The 16,207-nt window shown below is 42.1% G+C and overlaps 1 protein-coding gene and 1 long non-coding RNA gene across 6 annotated transcripts in view; one reads left to right on the top strand and one right to left on the bottom strand.

The window, feature by feature from the left end:
- Nucleotides 1-16,207, top strand: part of LOC103094493 (uncharacterized) — a 156,658-nt gene that overhangs the window by 79,959 nt on the left and 60,492 nt on the right. The window lies entirely within an intron of this gene.
- The window catches only part of PPP2R2B (protein phosphatase 2 regulatory subunit Bbeta), a 536,905-nt gene that overhangs the window by 51,924 nt on the left and 468,774 nt on the right, over nucleotides 1-16,207 (bottom strand). For all 5 annotated transcript variants that reach the window (XM_016426488.2, XM_016426494.2, XM_001369148.4 and 2 more), the window contains 2 exons: nucleotides 11,686-11,863; nucleotides 1,662-1,826 (listed from right to left, as the gene is read on the bottom strand). In XM_016426488.2, coding sequence (XP_016281974.1) covers nucleotides 1,662-1,826; nucleotides 11,686-11,863 — 343 coding nt within the window. The remainder of the gene's footprint in view (nucleotides 1-1,661; nucleotides 1,827-11,685; nucleotides 11,864-16,207) is intronic.

Genomic DNA, 16,207 nt, shown 5'->3' on the forward strand with positions numbered 1-16,207 from the left:
CAAAGACCATGCTTACTTCTCCTAAGCTACTTCCTTCATCCTTTAAAAAAACCTGAGAGAATCTGTGCAAAATGACACCTAAAATGCTATCATGCTACCGTCTATTAATGCTAGAATTCAGCATGAAGACCCTTTTCCTCAAGGTTTCCTTTCCAGGAATTACAGCCCATAGAATCTCTCCCTTTTCTGACTGCACATAGAATTTAAAGTTTGTAGGTGATCTGGGGCACTTGATTCTATACTATCTTTATTGTTTTCTTATCACCTCCATGCTTATGTTTCATCTTTCCTTTCTCCTCCTGAAATGTAAACTAACTCTCTTCTTCCTCTCTGTTTCTCTCTCTCTGTCCCTTTCTCTGTCTGTCTGTCTCTCTGTCTGTCTGCCTGTCTCTCTCTTTCCACCGACCTCACCTCTGCATTAGAATCCTTCGCTTCTTTCAAAGATCATTTGCCATTTTCTATAAAATAACTTTTTCTGATGGGTTTACTTGCTAGCTCTTTCCTCCAACAATTATCTTGTATCTATGAAATATTTATTGTTTTAGTAATTTATATACTTCTATATGTACATGTCTTCTACTTGTTAAAACTTCTTCTTTTACTTCTACTTGGTTAAATGGTAAGCTCCAAGAGGGCAGGTCCTGTTTCACTTTTTGGACCCCTAGTCCCTAGCACAGTGCCTGGCACAGAGTAAGCCCTCAATCGATGCTTGTAGATTGATCAGGATGTGGAAAAGCAGTGTCTCAGCTCTCAAACCAGTCTAAGAAAGCTTTAAAGACAGGAACCATCTCTGATGTGCCCTCAGGATCCTTCTGAATGCTCAGAACAGAAATGGGCATGTCAGGCATCTTGAATATCTCTAAAGGAATATTTAAGACTGAAACACCCAAATGCCCTTCTTGTGAGGAAGTTTTGTCTATGTAGGCACTACCCAGGAGCAGCCTTGTCAACTCAACTTTTAAGCAAGGCTAAAGGATTATCTGGCCTTGAAGAGGCCTTCCTTGACAAAGGTGTGTGACCAGGAGCAGCCAGGAGCAGCCTGACAAGGTTAAAGGATGAAACCACCAGTCCCTGCCTGTGCTCGGGCTCTCTCTGCCAGTACTCAGTCAACAAGCATTGAGCCCACTGTGTGAAGCATCTTCAGCTGCTTTTTAAAGGCCAACCAAGTCCACAAGTCCAACTCAGGAGCAGAGCCTGGTAAAGCTCTTCCCTCCCTGACTTAGATGAGTGCAGGTCTTCCTCACCTTCAGTAAACCTTCCTGTCTTTTTTCTTGCCAATTACACTTCTGTAATTCTGACATAAAATAAGACTATAACAAATGGCCCATGTTCCATTTTCCCAGGGCTATGGAGGTGGGGATGCTTTACTCTACAGCAAGGCGAGATATTCAACATTCCAAATGTGTTGTCATCAGGGATGTCCACACTGGGTCTAAGGAGACCTATCCAGGACGAGGGACTTTTCGTCCTTTAACACTGTTAGATTGGCCTGGACACATCCGTTACATATCTAAAACAGGAACCACATAGAGGAGGTTTTTCCAAGCTTCTCCCCAGGGGAAGGGATCCTCCTCTTAGAGCTAGACCCCTCCCTGTTCCTCCTCTCTGCACCCCCACCCCCCAGCCTCCCCTGTGCAGAACGTCTCATGGATACTACTCACACTTCGTGTGCCTGTCACAAAGGGCCGATGCCCTCATGTCACACAGTCGGATTGTCCCTTTGCTGCTACTGTAGACAAAGGTGTTGCAGTGGAGTGGGTGGAATTCTGCCGCCGTGATGACTTCTGTGAGCTCTTCCATGTTGGCTGGCTTAATGTCCACAATATCTGACACAGGCAGATCAAGGAAGCAACCAGTCATAAGAGTCTTTTTTTTTGTCTTTTCTTTTTAAACCTATATCTTCCATCTTTGAATCAATACTAAGTATAAGATTCCAGGTGGCAGCTAGGTGGCTCAGTAGATTGAGAGCCAGGCCTAGAGACAGGAGGTCCTAGATTCAAATCTAACCTCAGACATTTCCTAACTGTGTGATCCTGGGCAAGTCCCTTAACCTCTGTTGCCTAGCCCTTATTGCTCTTCTGTCTTGGAATCAATATTGAAATCAATATTGATTCCAAGACAGAATGTAAGGATTTAAGAATTTATTTAAAATTATATTAAAAAAAGATCCCAACGCAGAACAGTAAGGGCTAGGCAACTGGAGTCAAGTGACTTGCCCAGGGTTACACAGCTAGGATGTATCTGAGGTCACATTTGAACCCAGGACATCCCATCTCTAAGTCTGGCTCTCTAACCCCTGAGCCAACTGTCTTCCCCTGGCAAAAGGTATTTCAAGTGTAACATACAGTGTTCATTCTTCTAAGCTCATAGATTCCTTGATTTAGGGCTAGAAGAGAACTCCAATGTCACTAAGCCCAGCCCTCTTGTTTTACGAGATGAAGAAACTGAGACCCAGAGAGAGGATGTGACCCTAATCTCAGAGAAATACCTCAACTGCATGTGTAACACTACTTGCCATTTTAAGAATGAAAAAATTCAGCCCCTTAGGGCAGTTAGTTACACAACTGGTCCATACTTCAAACACAAAAGCTCACTTATTTTGAAACCTAACTCTGCTCTCTTGTGTATATTCAAATTACTTTAAAGATCAGTAGCAATAGGAAAGGATTTCATTGGCAGTCAGCCACTTTAAGATAGGTTTATGGACTCTTTTGCTCTTGTTGAACCACTCGAATCCCTGCCATTTGTTTCATAATGTAAAGGCAAATGGAATTTAGTTCAACTTAACACAATTATTAAGTGACTTTTTTGTGTAAGGCCCAATGCTTGGGGAGGATACAAAGAAAGAAAGGAGATAGTTCCTGTCCTCACAAGGATGTAACATTCTATGAGAAAGGGAAAGGATGGAGATCATGTGTCTGTATGCAAGTAAAGTCATGGCAATTGGAGGAGGAGAGAACTGACAAATTATTGGACATGTAGAGAAAAAGATGGCTTCAATCCTCAGAGAACTTGCATTATTTTGTACAGTTTTTATATCTCTCCCAAGAAAATCTGATGTCAAGTTTCCAGACTTGTACCTGTGTCTCCACAAACAAGCCTCCCTAAAAATGAGTCTCCTCCCAGCTTTGTGTGGGAGAGGAAAGCATGTTTTATCAACAGTTCTTCTTTCCTAAAAATAAACCATGAACATCTGTACTTGTGAAAGTGAGGGAGCCAATAATATTCTATTCAGCCAGGCAGGCCGTCTCTCCTTATCTCTTACTGCCTCAGAACACGCCCAGTGAATGGTCTCTGTGGACTTTCCTTTGAAAAGCTGCCTCCAACTTCTGGATGTTTCTTGGGGGTCCAGCCAGCCATCTCGAAAACCCTTTGTAACTAAGGCAGCCCCGTCCAGGGCCAGCCCCTGCCTCATGCTTGTAAATCACTTACCAGATGTACTGGTATGCTCTTTTTTGGAATAATCTCCAAATGGGCACCAGGGTTTAGCCACCAAATTTATTTTTACTGGTGGCCTTAGTCTCTGAAGGCTAGTGGGTTAATCTTCTACTTGAGCATCCCCCATCCCCACCCCAGGGGGGAGACTTCAGCCCTTGTTAGAGAGTGAAAAAAGACTCCACAGGCACATGGTACCTCATTAAATCTCTTTGACTTATACAATGATTAGTGGCACTGAAAAAATACAGTGATTATTTTAGGTTTTATTTATTTAGCTCTTTAAGCCAGCTTTTCTATTTCCTCAAGTAATGGCTTTTTCAGGGTAAAAAAAAAAATCAGAAACAAGCTATCTCATCATCAGCTCTGTTTAGCACTAAATTCCAGCTACTTTTACTCTGCCATGGAGCCGCCCTATGTTTCATTAATTCAGCTTCCATTATACCTTTGCCCTTTCTCTTCATCCTTCATACTACTTCTGACTAACTTTCCTTATGGGCAGGTGATTTCTCAGCTCAATTTTTTCACTGTCTCGCTGTTACTGAATATGGTTAAATTCCTTTGCTTGGCATTCAAAGCATTCCACAGTCTGGTGCCACCTTACCTTTCAGGTTTTCTCAACCACCCTCCCCTCCCCCGGGCCATATTATATATTTTAGCAAACCTGGGTTTATACTTTTCCCCTCCTCCTCTTTCCTTCTGCCTCTGCCCCCAACAAACAGGGCACTCACTTGCTTCCTCCTCTCTATTCCACTGCCTGGAACACCTTTGCTTTCCTTTCTGATTACTGAAGTGGACCTCTGAAGTCCAATCCAAATGCCACTTTCTCCAAGGAGACTTTCTCTGAGCCTTCTGTCAGTAATGACCTGCCCTCTTGGTCCTCCCAGAGCCTCTTATCTTGTACCCTGATTGCAATTATCTTGCAGCAGTGTCTACCACTGTTACTTGTGTCTGTGTCTTCTCCCTCTAATAATAACTCATCTTCCAATGTGAGGTTTTCCAAACACTTTAACCATATTAGTCCAACTAAGCTTCACAAGCCTCTGGTGAGTCAAGTTCTAATGGACATAAGGGGGATTATTATTACCACTTTAAATGTAAAACTGAGATTTGGAGAAGTCAAAAGTACTCATCCATGGTTATACAAATAGTAAGTCACTCTATTAGACTGTTGCCCTTCTAAACTAGTAATTTTACTGGACTTTAAACTCTGTATGAAAGAATCCTATGCTATCAACGATTTAGAGCCAGAAGATATCTCACAGGCTGTCTAACTTCTTCATTTTACAGGTGAGGAAGCTGAGGCTTAGGTGACTTGTCCAAGGACACACAGTTAGCTCCAGAGGCAGGATTTGAATCCAGGTCCTCTGATTCCTTCTACTAGATTAGAGTAGCAACTTTGTTTTATCTCAGTTATGTAGTTCTCCCAGGCCCTGGCACAGGGATCGGCACCCAGAAGGTAAATAAAAGTGGGTTGTTGCCCTTAAAGCAGGCTGTTTTCTCTGGGTGGATGCAGTTTTGTCCTTCAATTTTGGAAGAAAGGAGAGAAGATGAACAGTGCACAGCTCCACATCTCTCTTCTGAAATGAAATGATATATTTTGACAGTCAATTTTCTCTTCTGTATCTTCTGTAACTCTCTATCCAGATTTCCCAGTCGTCCCAGAGCCCTAAGTGGTAAAGGCAGTGCTGGGAGATTCACAGCTAATATACAATATGGAAAGCCAGCAGATTGCTATTAAATTAACCCTGGGGCAGGCTAGATCTGTTACTCCCAATCCTGAGTCTTTAGCATGTGCCTTATTAATACAGAGTGGAGACAAATTGCAAGAACTAGCCAGAGGGGGGTGAGAAGCCTGAGGAGACTTCTGTAGCAGGGATGAAGTAAGCAGAGGTAGGGGAAGCATTGTGCTCAGTAGCTAAGAGGCTAACAGGGGAGGAGACCACAGGGTGCTATTATTATCTTCTAAGCTACTGCTTACAGTCCTAACTGAAGGCAACTCGAGTTTACTCTTTGGCATTTGTTTCTTTTTTTGAAAAATTATTTATCACTTTATTTTTCAGTTACATGTAGGAACAATTTTTGGTAGTGTTTTCTGGCATTTTAGGATTCCGATTTTCTCTCTCTCTCCCTTCCTGAAGCGATAAATAGTCTGATATATAGGTAATACCAGTGCTTTCATGACATACACTTCTGACAAGTAAAAAACAACTAGCATCAATTACACTAAAAGCCCAAGGTGTCTGGGAACTATCTCCAAAGTCATTTGCTCATCTAAGACCTGCCAAGCTCAAGAATATGAACATATGATCCCCTCTGACAGTAATATCACCGGCTGGGGCTGGAGAATGAAGAAATCAGACCCAGTAACCCAACACAATGAAGAAAATAGAAGTTTTTCTCCCAAGGAGGAAAAAAAACCCCAGTCTCTTGTGCATATATCTTTGTGCCAGCTGTCTCCTGTGCCCACAATCTCTCCTCCTCTTGTTCGTCTTTTAGAATTCCTGACTAAGTCAAGACTCTGCTTCAATTCCACTCACTACAAGCCATTTTTCTTCTCTCCATTCCACCCATTGAGGAGTCAGGAAGACTTGGGTTCAAGTTTGGCCTCTGACATAAACCAAGTGTGTGATGTTGGGCAAGCCACGTAATCTCTCAGTGTCCTGGGCAGATCTCCCCTAAGTTGAAGACTGAATACATTGATAGAGGGAAATCTCCTTATTTGAAGTTCCCTTTATCAATGAAATCATAGGTCTGATATTCAAGACAAAACAAAACAAGTATCTGCTTTGTATTTCTTGTGGGGTTGTTGCAAAAGTCAAATGAGATAATGTTTGTGTAGGGTATTAGATAGTTGTTTGATAAATACTTATTGAATTGAACTTAATTATTAATAACTCAGAAGTTCAAATAAACACATTTATGTTTAAATAACAAGCTATTTCCTGCTAATGGCTGGCAAGAACCACCAACTCAAAAGGCTCTAATTCTAACTTCCAAGAGCTAATTTAGGAATAAACTATTAGGACTTGATATTTGTTGGATGTGGAAACTGACGGCAGTCTGTCAAAACTTCCATCTTGATGATTCTGCCCATAGCTGCCGAGTTTGCTGATGGTGCTGAGTTCTTTTTTTGGGGTTTAATGCTGTTTTTAAGCTTCAACCAAAGCCAAATAAGGGCTGGGGAGTTGGGCAGAATTCCATTCTGTGTGGCCGCATCAGCAGCAGAGGGATCAGTTAAATCTGGAGGGAGGAATCCAAATTTACCTGATGATCATACCCAAGACTGAGAACAGCTGTGGCTTTTTAGGTCACAGCTCAGAGAGACTGCCAATCTTGAAGATGGAAAGAAGCCACTTTTATTTTCTGCCTGGAAAATCAAGTATCTTGGACTCATAAGCCCTCTTGAGAGAACATTTAAGATTCTCTGAGACCATCTCTGCCAAGACAAACTTCACTCTCCTCATTTAAAGTACTTATTACAAATAAATCAAGGATCTTTTGGTTCAAAGGGCCCAGTTATTGACAGTGAGGATTGGGAGACTGAGAGATAACCTTCAGTTTGTGTAATTGATAGTGGAACAATAGCGGTACCTTTATGGATGGAATATAGCCCAAGTGCTACTAAGGAAAGGAAGGAAAAGACTCTTAAAAAAAAATAAAAAAGATGGAGGGTCAGCTGGGTATCTCAGTGGGTTGAGAGCCAGGTCTAGAGATGGGAGGTCCTGGGTTCAAATGTGGCCTCAGACACTTCCCAGCTGTGTGACCCTGGGCAAGTCACTTGACCCCCATTGCCTAGCTCTTACCACTCTTCTGCCTTGGAGCCAATACACAGTATTGACTCCAAGACGGAAGGTAAGGGTTTAAAATTTTAAAAATTAAAAAAAAAAAGATGGGGTGGAGGCATTTAGGTGGTTCAGTAGATTGAAAGTCATCCACAGCTGGGAGATCCTGGGTTCAAATATGACTTCAAACACTTACTAACTGTGACCCTGGGTAAGTCACTAAATCTCCTTTGCCTAGCCCTTACTACTCTTCTGCCTTAGAATCACATTATACAGTATTGATTTTAAGGTGGAAGGGGGGGGGGAGATAGAAAAAAGGAATGACGTGGGGAGGAGCAATGACGACAAACTGTTGACTTCACCATTTTGCCCCAAGCTAGCCCTGCCTGGGGCATTCTACTAAACAGAAAAGCAGCAACAAGCCCAGACTGTGTCAATGCCAATCCTCAGTCGGATAAACATATAAGGGAACACCACTGAGAAATGGCACCAGTATCAAAGCCTCCTCCCCTCAGAAGCCCTGGTTAAATACTTAGCCCACTTTTATGGAAATGCAACAAAGAGAAAAGTTGCCCTTCTTGTGGAAGGAGAAATTCTGACTCCTGAGAGACAGAGCCCTGCCATGGGCCAGAATTGAGGATGCCAGAGCTGACCTCAGAAGTGAAGATGTGCTGGGCATCCAGCAGCCATGCATGTCAAGCCTAGGGCCTGGGACAAAGCCCCTAAAGCCATTCTTAAGAGACGGTGGATGATTTCTGCCCATAGTGATATCAGTGTTGTCTGTTTCACTGATACACATATCACAAGGGATGCCTCACTTCCACAGCATGCCAGTCAGATGGTGATTCCCTGAAAGGGGAACCAATAAGGCAGCAGACAGACACATGAAGCATAAGGCTGGCCCCAGATCTTCCCATGAAAACCTTCCTCACCCATACATGACTCATGGGAAGTTCCTATCCCTTAGTACAAGAAGATCTGCGGAGACTCTTACAGCAAAGGAGACACATGATGTTTTCAGATGCTCAGTCGTACTTGATTTAACAAGTCCCAGATCCCAGGTAAATTCCCTAAGCAGTCCAGGGACCTTGACTTTGAGGAAGTCACAAGTGGAATGTTCTGAATTTCCTTTTTTTTTTAAACCCTTACCTTCCATCTTAGAATTAATTCCACGTTTTGGTTCTAAGGCAGAAGAGCGGTAAGGGCTAGGCAATGGGGGTTAAGTGACTTGCCCAGGGTCACATAGCTAGGAAATATTTCATGTCAAATTTGAACCCAGGACCTCCCATCTCTAGTCCTAACTCTCAATCCACTGAGCTCCCAATGTCCTTAATTTCTATCATGGATCACAATTTGGATCAAATGAGAGAAAGGGACAATTCATGCCTGGGAAAGTGATTCTAACAAATGTCTTACTGGACATGGAGCAGAAATATGATTTGATTGGGTAAAAGAAAACAACATTAGCTTTATTTAACACATGATAGTCCCTTTCAGGAACTAACTAATGGGAAAAGGACTCTTTCAAGCCAACCAAATTTTAACAAGTTAGTACAGCTTTCCCCCTGTACATATTAATTTCCTGTATTCAAAATACAGATCAATTTTCATTCTTGTTGATTTAGTCTTAAACTATTATTTTCATCCAGCTGGGGTGAAGAATGATCTCTGCTTGACAACTTATTGGCTCAGATCTGCAACTCAAAAGCAGAGAAAAGTTTACAAATTTTAACTGTCTTGATAAATTTCCACATTTGGGGAAGACTGGCTTTCTTTAAAAGAGTCTATAAAATATGAAAAAAAGTGCTACTTATTATATTCCTTATAGAAAAAAATTATTACTACTACTACTAGCTAATATTTATATAGTACTTACAATGTGCTTGGCTTTACAATTATTATCTCACTTGATCTTCAAAATTATTCCCATTTAGTGATGAGGAAACTGAGGGAAAGAGAGGTTAATTGATTTGTTCAGGCCACGCAGCTAGTGCCTGAAGTCATTTTTGAACTCAGGGCTTTTTGACGGCCAGGCCCACCATTCTATCTACCCAAATGAAATAATAATAACTAACTTTTATATAACAATGTAATATGTACAGAGTGCCGTACATAATGGAGTAATGACTCCACTAGTGCCTCACAACCACCCTTTGAGTTAGGCATAACTGGTAATGATACCCTCATTTTTAAGAAAACCCTTGCTATCTGTCTTAGAAATGATACCAAATATCAGTTCCAAGGCAGAAGAGTAGTAAGGGCTAGGCAACTGGGGTTAAATGATTTATTCAGGGTCACACAGCAAGGATCTGAGGCCAGATTTTAAATCAGGATGATATTCTCATTTTACAGATGAGAAAACTGAGATCCCAAGAAATGGATTTCTCCATCATTAGGACTTCTTGACTGCAAATTTTGGAGGTTATCCATAATACCATAAGACCTCTTAAGGGGAGAGGTTTATCTCTGGATATCCTGAGGCTGTGGATACCTTAGATGCTAGAAAAAATGAATAGCTCGAGTGCTCAGGATCAGTACTATAAGGATGATATTAGAAATTGGGTCTTGCTGTATTAGTTTAGAGATAAGAAGTAGTTTTGCACTCGCCATTTTATTTTTACAGTACTGAGCACTGAGAGATTGTTTTGATCAGCTTTAGTGCTACGATCTCCCATAATGAATGTCAAGGGTCTCATGCTCAGCATCTTAGAACAGGTTTAGGACTTCTGGGATAGAATCGAATGGGTAAATTTAATAGGGTCCCCAGATGCTCGAGGTCAGCAGAGCAGAGGTTAACAATGGGGAGAGGTGAAAATTCCAATATTGTGTCTTCCTCATTTGCCATTGAATTGTTTCTCTTGATCTATAGAGGGTGTTTTTTTTTTAAGGTATTCTAGAAACAGGAGTTAATGCATTACTATTTAAACCTTGCAAGATAAGGCTATTCTTATGGTGGCTGCTTTCTCCTCCAGAGGTGGCGGCATTTCAGTGATGAGGGGCAAAGTGATCCCAGTTTGTAAAGTCTGCTTAGCGCTTAGGGCAGTATGGCTGAAAAGCACTATATAGATATCAGTTATCATTATTCTCATGATTACAATTATTATTTTACATATGGCTGCTTTAAGGGTGAATGGCATGGTCTCATTTGTATGCTGGCACCTGGCAGTCTGTCACACATCTGCAGAATATAACTCAAATTACACTATTAATATTTCTCCTTCAAATTTTCCCCAAGGCATCTGTCTCCTAAATCGCCTAAAGAAACTCCCACCCCCCACCCCAAGCCCTGCAGGCAAAATTCAGCAAACATGTCACCTGAGAAGAACCACAGAATGACAGCCAGATGAGCAGAATTTGGGCATCTGCCTCTTGGAATAGAATGCAAGTGGGAGAAGAAACACCACCCATGGGCACCATGTTTGCAGCCACACTGACGGGCTGCATGCATGCACGCACGGGTTACTGAGCCCAAACTGCTCATGACAGCACATTCCAGGTGATTCTGAGCAGGGCTCCCTCATCACTCCAATGGGTATGGTTAGACATGCGATACCTACTTCACAGGGGTGTTACGAGGCAAAGTGTTTGGTTAATGTTAAAATAATTTAGCAAAATGACAAGATTATACAAAGTCACAGAATTTTTTAGTAAGAAGGGCCATTTAGTCTAAGCCATGATCTGAAAGGAAAGACCATTATAACAGACCTGACAAGAAGGCATCCAGCCTCTGTTTGAAAGTCAATAATAAGTAGGTACCCACCACTTCCCAAGGCAGCCCTTTTCAGTTTTCATTTCTTTCTTTTATTTCTATTATTGTTGGGTTTTTCCCTTCTGTGGCCTTAGAAAGATTCCCCATCACCACAGACATTTCAAAATGTTCTGAGGTATGTGTGAGTATCATTACCGACCAAGAGTTGCCTTTTATAAACAATTTCTTGAAAAGACATTAAATGAAACTCCTTTGTAGGTCTGATCACACTCTTTTATGTAATTAGCTTTATAGGCTATGAGTTATTTCACAGGTTCACTGTGTGCAGTGATAATGATTTGAAAAGGCAACAACTTGACCTGCATGATAAAAATGGAAAGAAACACTGGACTGGAAGCCAGGAGACTCAGGTTCTAGTCCCACCTTCTCTCCTCTATAAAATAAGGGGGTTGGGAGAAGCTGAAGCTGGGTGACTCAGTGGATTGAGAGCCAGCCCCAGAGATGGGAGGTCCTGGGTTCATATTTGGCCACAGACACTTCTTGGGTGTGTGACCCTGGGCAAGTCACTTGACTCCCATTGCCTAGCCCTTACCACTCTTCTGCCTTAGAACCAATATACCATATTGATTCTAAGATGGAAGGTAAGGGTTTAAAAATAAAATAAAATAAAATAAGGGGGCTAAATTAGATGATCATTAAGTACACTTCCCCAGCTGACAGTGTATGGTTCCATGATCAATGATCCACAAAGGATACTAAAACTTTGATTGGTTATTTCAAAGTTCCATAGGTTTATCCTCAGGTCATCTGCTGACATGTAGGTCTCATAGTCACTGTTGACGGATATGGAGTTGATGTGATATGTATGTGCATTGGCAAATACTCTTCTGGGGGTGGCTTCCACCATCAAGTCCATGGGTCTCAGCACAGGAACCTGAAAAAGAAGATGGACAGAGAAGGAGGTTAGGAATGGAGCAGATTATCATTCTGTTTCTGAAATCAGCACAGCTTCAGCCATGGAGGTTATATGAAAAGCAAGCCATTCAGCTGTGGCAACCTTCTCCTGTCCTCTACTTGTCCCTTTTTTGTCCCGGCTGGAGAGCAGGGATGGGAAGTCAAGCCCCAGCAAAGTTCCGACTGGTCACCATTTGCCACTACTAACTTCTCTAAAGAGTCTAAGTCCGGCTTTAGAAACCATCTTTTAGACATCCTCTGACCTCTTCCAGAAAGATCCCTTGGCCTGGTCTCATGAGAATTTTCCTTTACCCTGGGACTTAACCCCCCCCCCCCCCCCGACAACAAACTCTCATCTTCTGTCTTAGGATCAATACAGAATATTGGTTCCAAGGAAGAAGAACAGGAAGGACTTCTCAATGGGAGTTAAGTGACTTCTCTAGAGTTACTCAGCTAGGAAGTGTCTAAGCCAGATTTGAACCCAGAAGCTTCCATTTCTAGGCCTGGCTCTTTGAATCACCTAGCTACCCCCGCAGGGCTCTTCTTAATCCATCACGCTAAAACATGAATTTTGCTCAGTAAATAAAAAATACTGAGATGTTTTGAGAAATAGCTGAATCAACTTGAATCAGAAGCAGCGACTGGAAGAGTGTGACCGGGGCAAGACACTAAAACTTCTTAGGCTCTAGTGTCCTCATCTGTAACAAGAGAAAGATGGGAATTGAACTTGATTTTCTTCTAAGCCCTTTCCAGCTCCAAATTTAGGAGCCTCTTCTCTTTCCTTTCTCCCTCCAAGACACTTGTAGCTCAGTGTGGATCCTTAGGGTCTTCCTCAGAATTGGGGTGTGGTTTCATGGCTCTGTGGCCAAAGGAGTCATTCTCTGGCAATCCTCCAGCAGTGTTGTGGGACTTCTGCACTGTGGTTACTTATCCATAACCCCAGGGAAGGGAAGTAGGAGCAAAGGGAGAAAGCTAGAGTCAAATTTAAACTTGAAACAGGAAACTTTTAAAAATAATTCGAACTTTTAAAAAGTAGAATGGACTGCTTTAAAAGCTAGTGGGCACCTCTGTTGCTAAGACAATATAAAGGCTTAGTAAATTGTAAATAGCTGTGATGGGGGAAAGGGAAAGAGACAAGTATTTATTAAGTATTTACTCTATGTCAGACACTGGGCTAAGTGTTTTACAAATATCATCCCATTTGAGCCTCACAACAGCTCTGAGAGGTAGGTGTTATTATGATCCCCATTTTACAGCTGAGAAAACTGAGGATGAGGTTTACATAGCAAATAAATGTCTGAGGCTGGATTTGAACAGACTCAAAAGTTTTCCTTATTCCAGGCCCAGCATTCAATCTACTTGTATTGCCAGCTGTCTACCCCATACAGACTTTCCTTCATAATTTCATAGAATTAAAGAAAATCCTTGAAGAGAGACCCTTTGAGGGTCAAGTCAAGTAGATAAGCATTTATGAAGTGTCTACTATGTGCTAGGCAATGGGATACAAAGGGAGGCAAAAAAACAGTTCCTGTTTTCAAGGAACTGATGGTCGAATGGGGGCGACAATATGCAATGAACTATGCACAAGCAAGATATAGACAGGAAAAAGTGGAGATAATCTCAAAAGGAAGACATTTGTATTAAGGGGCATCAGGAAAGATTTCCTGCAGAAAGTAGCATTAAAAACAAAGCAAAACAAAAACCACTTAACTTCCAGCTTAGAATTCCAAGGCAGGAGAATGGTAAGGGCTAGGCAATAGAGGTTAACTGACTTGTCCAAGGTCACAGATCTACGAAGTATCTGAGGTCAGATCTGAACCCAGGTCCTTGTGACTCCAGGCCTGGCATTCTATTACTATACCAACTAACTGCCCCTAGAAAGTAGCATTTACCTTGGACTTGAAAGGAGTCAGAGAAGTTAGGAAATATAGATGAGGAGGAAGAGAATTCCAGGCATGGGATTGGGAAAGGAAGCATAATGGCTGGGGAAGAGCAAGAAAGCCAGTATCACCAGATTGCAGAGTATGCAAAAGGGAGCAAGATATAATGAAAAGACTGGAAAGGTAGGAGGAAGGGCTTTAAAAAATAAATGAAAGATTTTATATTTAATCCGAAAATGGGGAGTTCCTGGGATATATTGAATGCAGGCAGGAAGGTGTGTGTGGTGAGGACAGTGATGTGGACTTTTGGAAAATTAATTTGAAAGTTAAGTGGAGGATGGACTAGAGTGGGGAGAAACCTGAGGTAGGGAGTTCTACCAGCAGGCTATTGTTATGATCTAGGTGAGAGAGAATAAGAGCCTGTACCAGACTAGTAGCAGTGCCAGAAGACAGAAGAGGGCATATATAAGAGATGAGATGGAGGTAGAAATAAGGGGATTTAGCAACAGATTAGATGTGAGGAGAGAGGGAGAAAGGGATAAAGAGAGAGTGAGGAGGGAAGAGAAAGAAAGGGGAAGAGGAAGAGGAGGGAGGAGAAGAGGGAGAAAGAGACAGAGAAAGAAAGGAGAAGAGAGAAGAGGAGAGAGAGATAGAAAGAGGGGGAGGGAGAGAGAGGCAGAGAAAGAAAGAAGGAGAAGAGAAGAGAGGAGAGGAGAGGGGGCAGAAGAGAGAGAGAAACAGAGAGAAAGAAATGGAAGAAGATCACTAGGTTGTGAGCCTGGGAGACAGAGGATAGTGGTACCCTCATCAGCAGTAGGAAAGTTGGGAAGTGTGGCGTTGAGGGGCAGGGGTGGGTGCAGAATGAATTCAGTTTTAGAAAGGTTGATCCTAAGCAGTCTACAGGACATCCACTATCTATTTGAAAGATACTGTCTCTTAATCAACTAATATAAATTCCCCCTTCTCTATCCCTTTCCTCTGCTTTAGGGAAATCCTAGTAGTCCCAGCAGTGGCATTAGTTCCCACTTCACTACCCAGTTGCCTGGATACAATGGTCAAGCCTGTGTTGATCCATGTGATGCCCCTCCTCCTCACAAAATCATTCTCTAAAATTAATAAAGCTCTCTCTGAATGATAGATGACCCAAGCAGATAGGAAAATCCTTGCCTTTGGAAAGCCATTTTGTTGGCCATTGTTACATTTTTCAAGATTTTTCTTTGTTTTTCCCTTATTTCCCCACCCACTGGGTTGAAGCCAAACTCCAAGCTGACATCTTAATTTAGTGCCCAGTGTCAGACCTGCAGGGCTCAGTTGCCAAGAGACTAGTTCCTTGAAAAGAAAATGGTCTGAAGTCCAGGTTTCCCTTGTTTTGTTTCCATTAAAGGGCCAAACATATGAAATTGTTTTTCGTGTCCTTCCCAGGCTCTCTGTCAGTGACTTTTTCATTATGGCAGTCTCTTAGGAGCCAGCCCTCCAGACTGTTTTTAGAATTACCCTTGACTTCAAAGGAACCAGAGGACTATTCATTTGGTTTCTTGTTTATCTTTGCTACAGATCTCCTTATCCATGGGAAACTTTATAATGACCCTGAATGTCTGACCTACAAGTTGGAGAGCACTTTGAGGTAGCAGACTCAAAGTCAGAAGAGGTCTCAGAGACACCTAATAGAATACATACCTGAACAAGAATCTCTTCTGCCTAACAAGTGGTCATTCAGCCTTTGCTTGAAGACCTCTAGTGAAGGATACTGAAATATAGGAGAGGCCACCCTCATTCTCATGAAGCCCTCAATGGGGCATACTCTCATCATTCTGACCTGGAGTAACAGTGCAGACCTTGGAGTCTGGCTTCAGACCTCAAAATTTGATGGAAATTACCTTCTTCAAAGTTATAAATGATCTCTTAATTGCCCAATCTAATGACTTTTTCTTTCTTTTTTCAGTTATGTGTAGAAGCAAATTTTGACAATTTTTGATATTTTATAATTCAAGTTCTCTCTCTCCCTCTCCCTCTCTCCCTCTCTCTCTCCCTCCCCCCCCCCCTCTCTCTCTCTCTCTCCCTCTCTCTCTCTCTCTCTCTCTCTCCCTCTCTCCCTACCTCTCTCTCTCTCTCTCTCTCTCTCTCTCTCTCTCTCTCTCTCTCTCTCTCTCTCTCTCTCTCTCTCTCTCTCTCCACCATCTCTCCCCTCCCCCTCATCTGCAAGGGGATGGATAGTCTGATATAGGTGATAGCTCTACTTTCATGTAATACATATTTCCATATTGCTCATGTCACGATAGAAATCATATCACACATATAATAGAAATCTCATGAAGGAAATATAGTGGAAGATGGCATGCTTTGATCTGCATTCAGATCCCAAAAAATTCCTTCTTTGACTGTGGATAACAGCTTCATCATGAATCCCTTGTGGTTATCTTGGAAACTTGTTTTGCTTTTGATGG

Source organism: Monodelphis domestica, chromosome 1 (genome assembly GCF_027887165.1).
Source record: "Monodelphis domestica isolate mMonDom1 chromosome 1, mMonDom1.pri, whole genome shotgun sequence".
NCBI lineage: Eukaryota > Metazoa > Chordata > Mammalia > Didelphimorphia > Didelphidae > Monodelphis > Monodelphis domestica.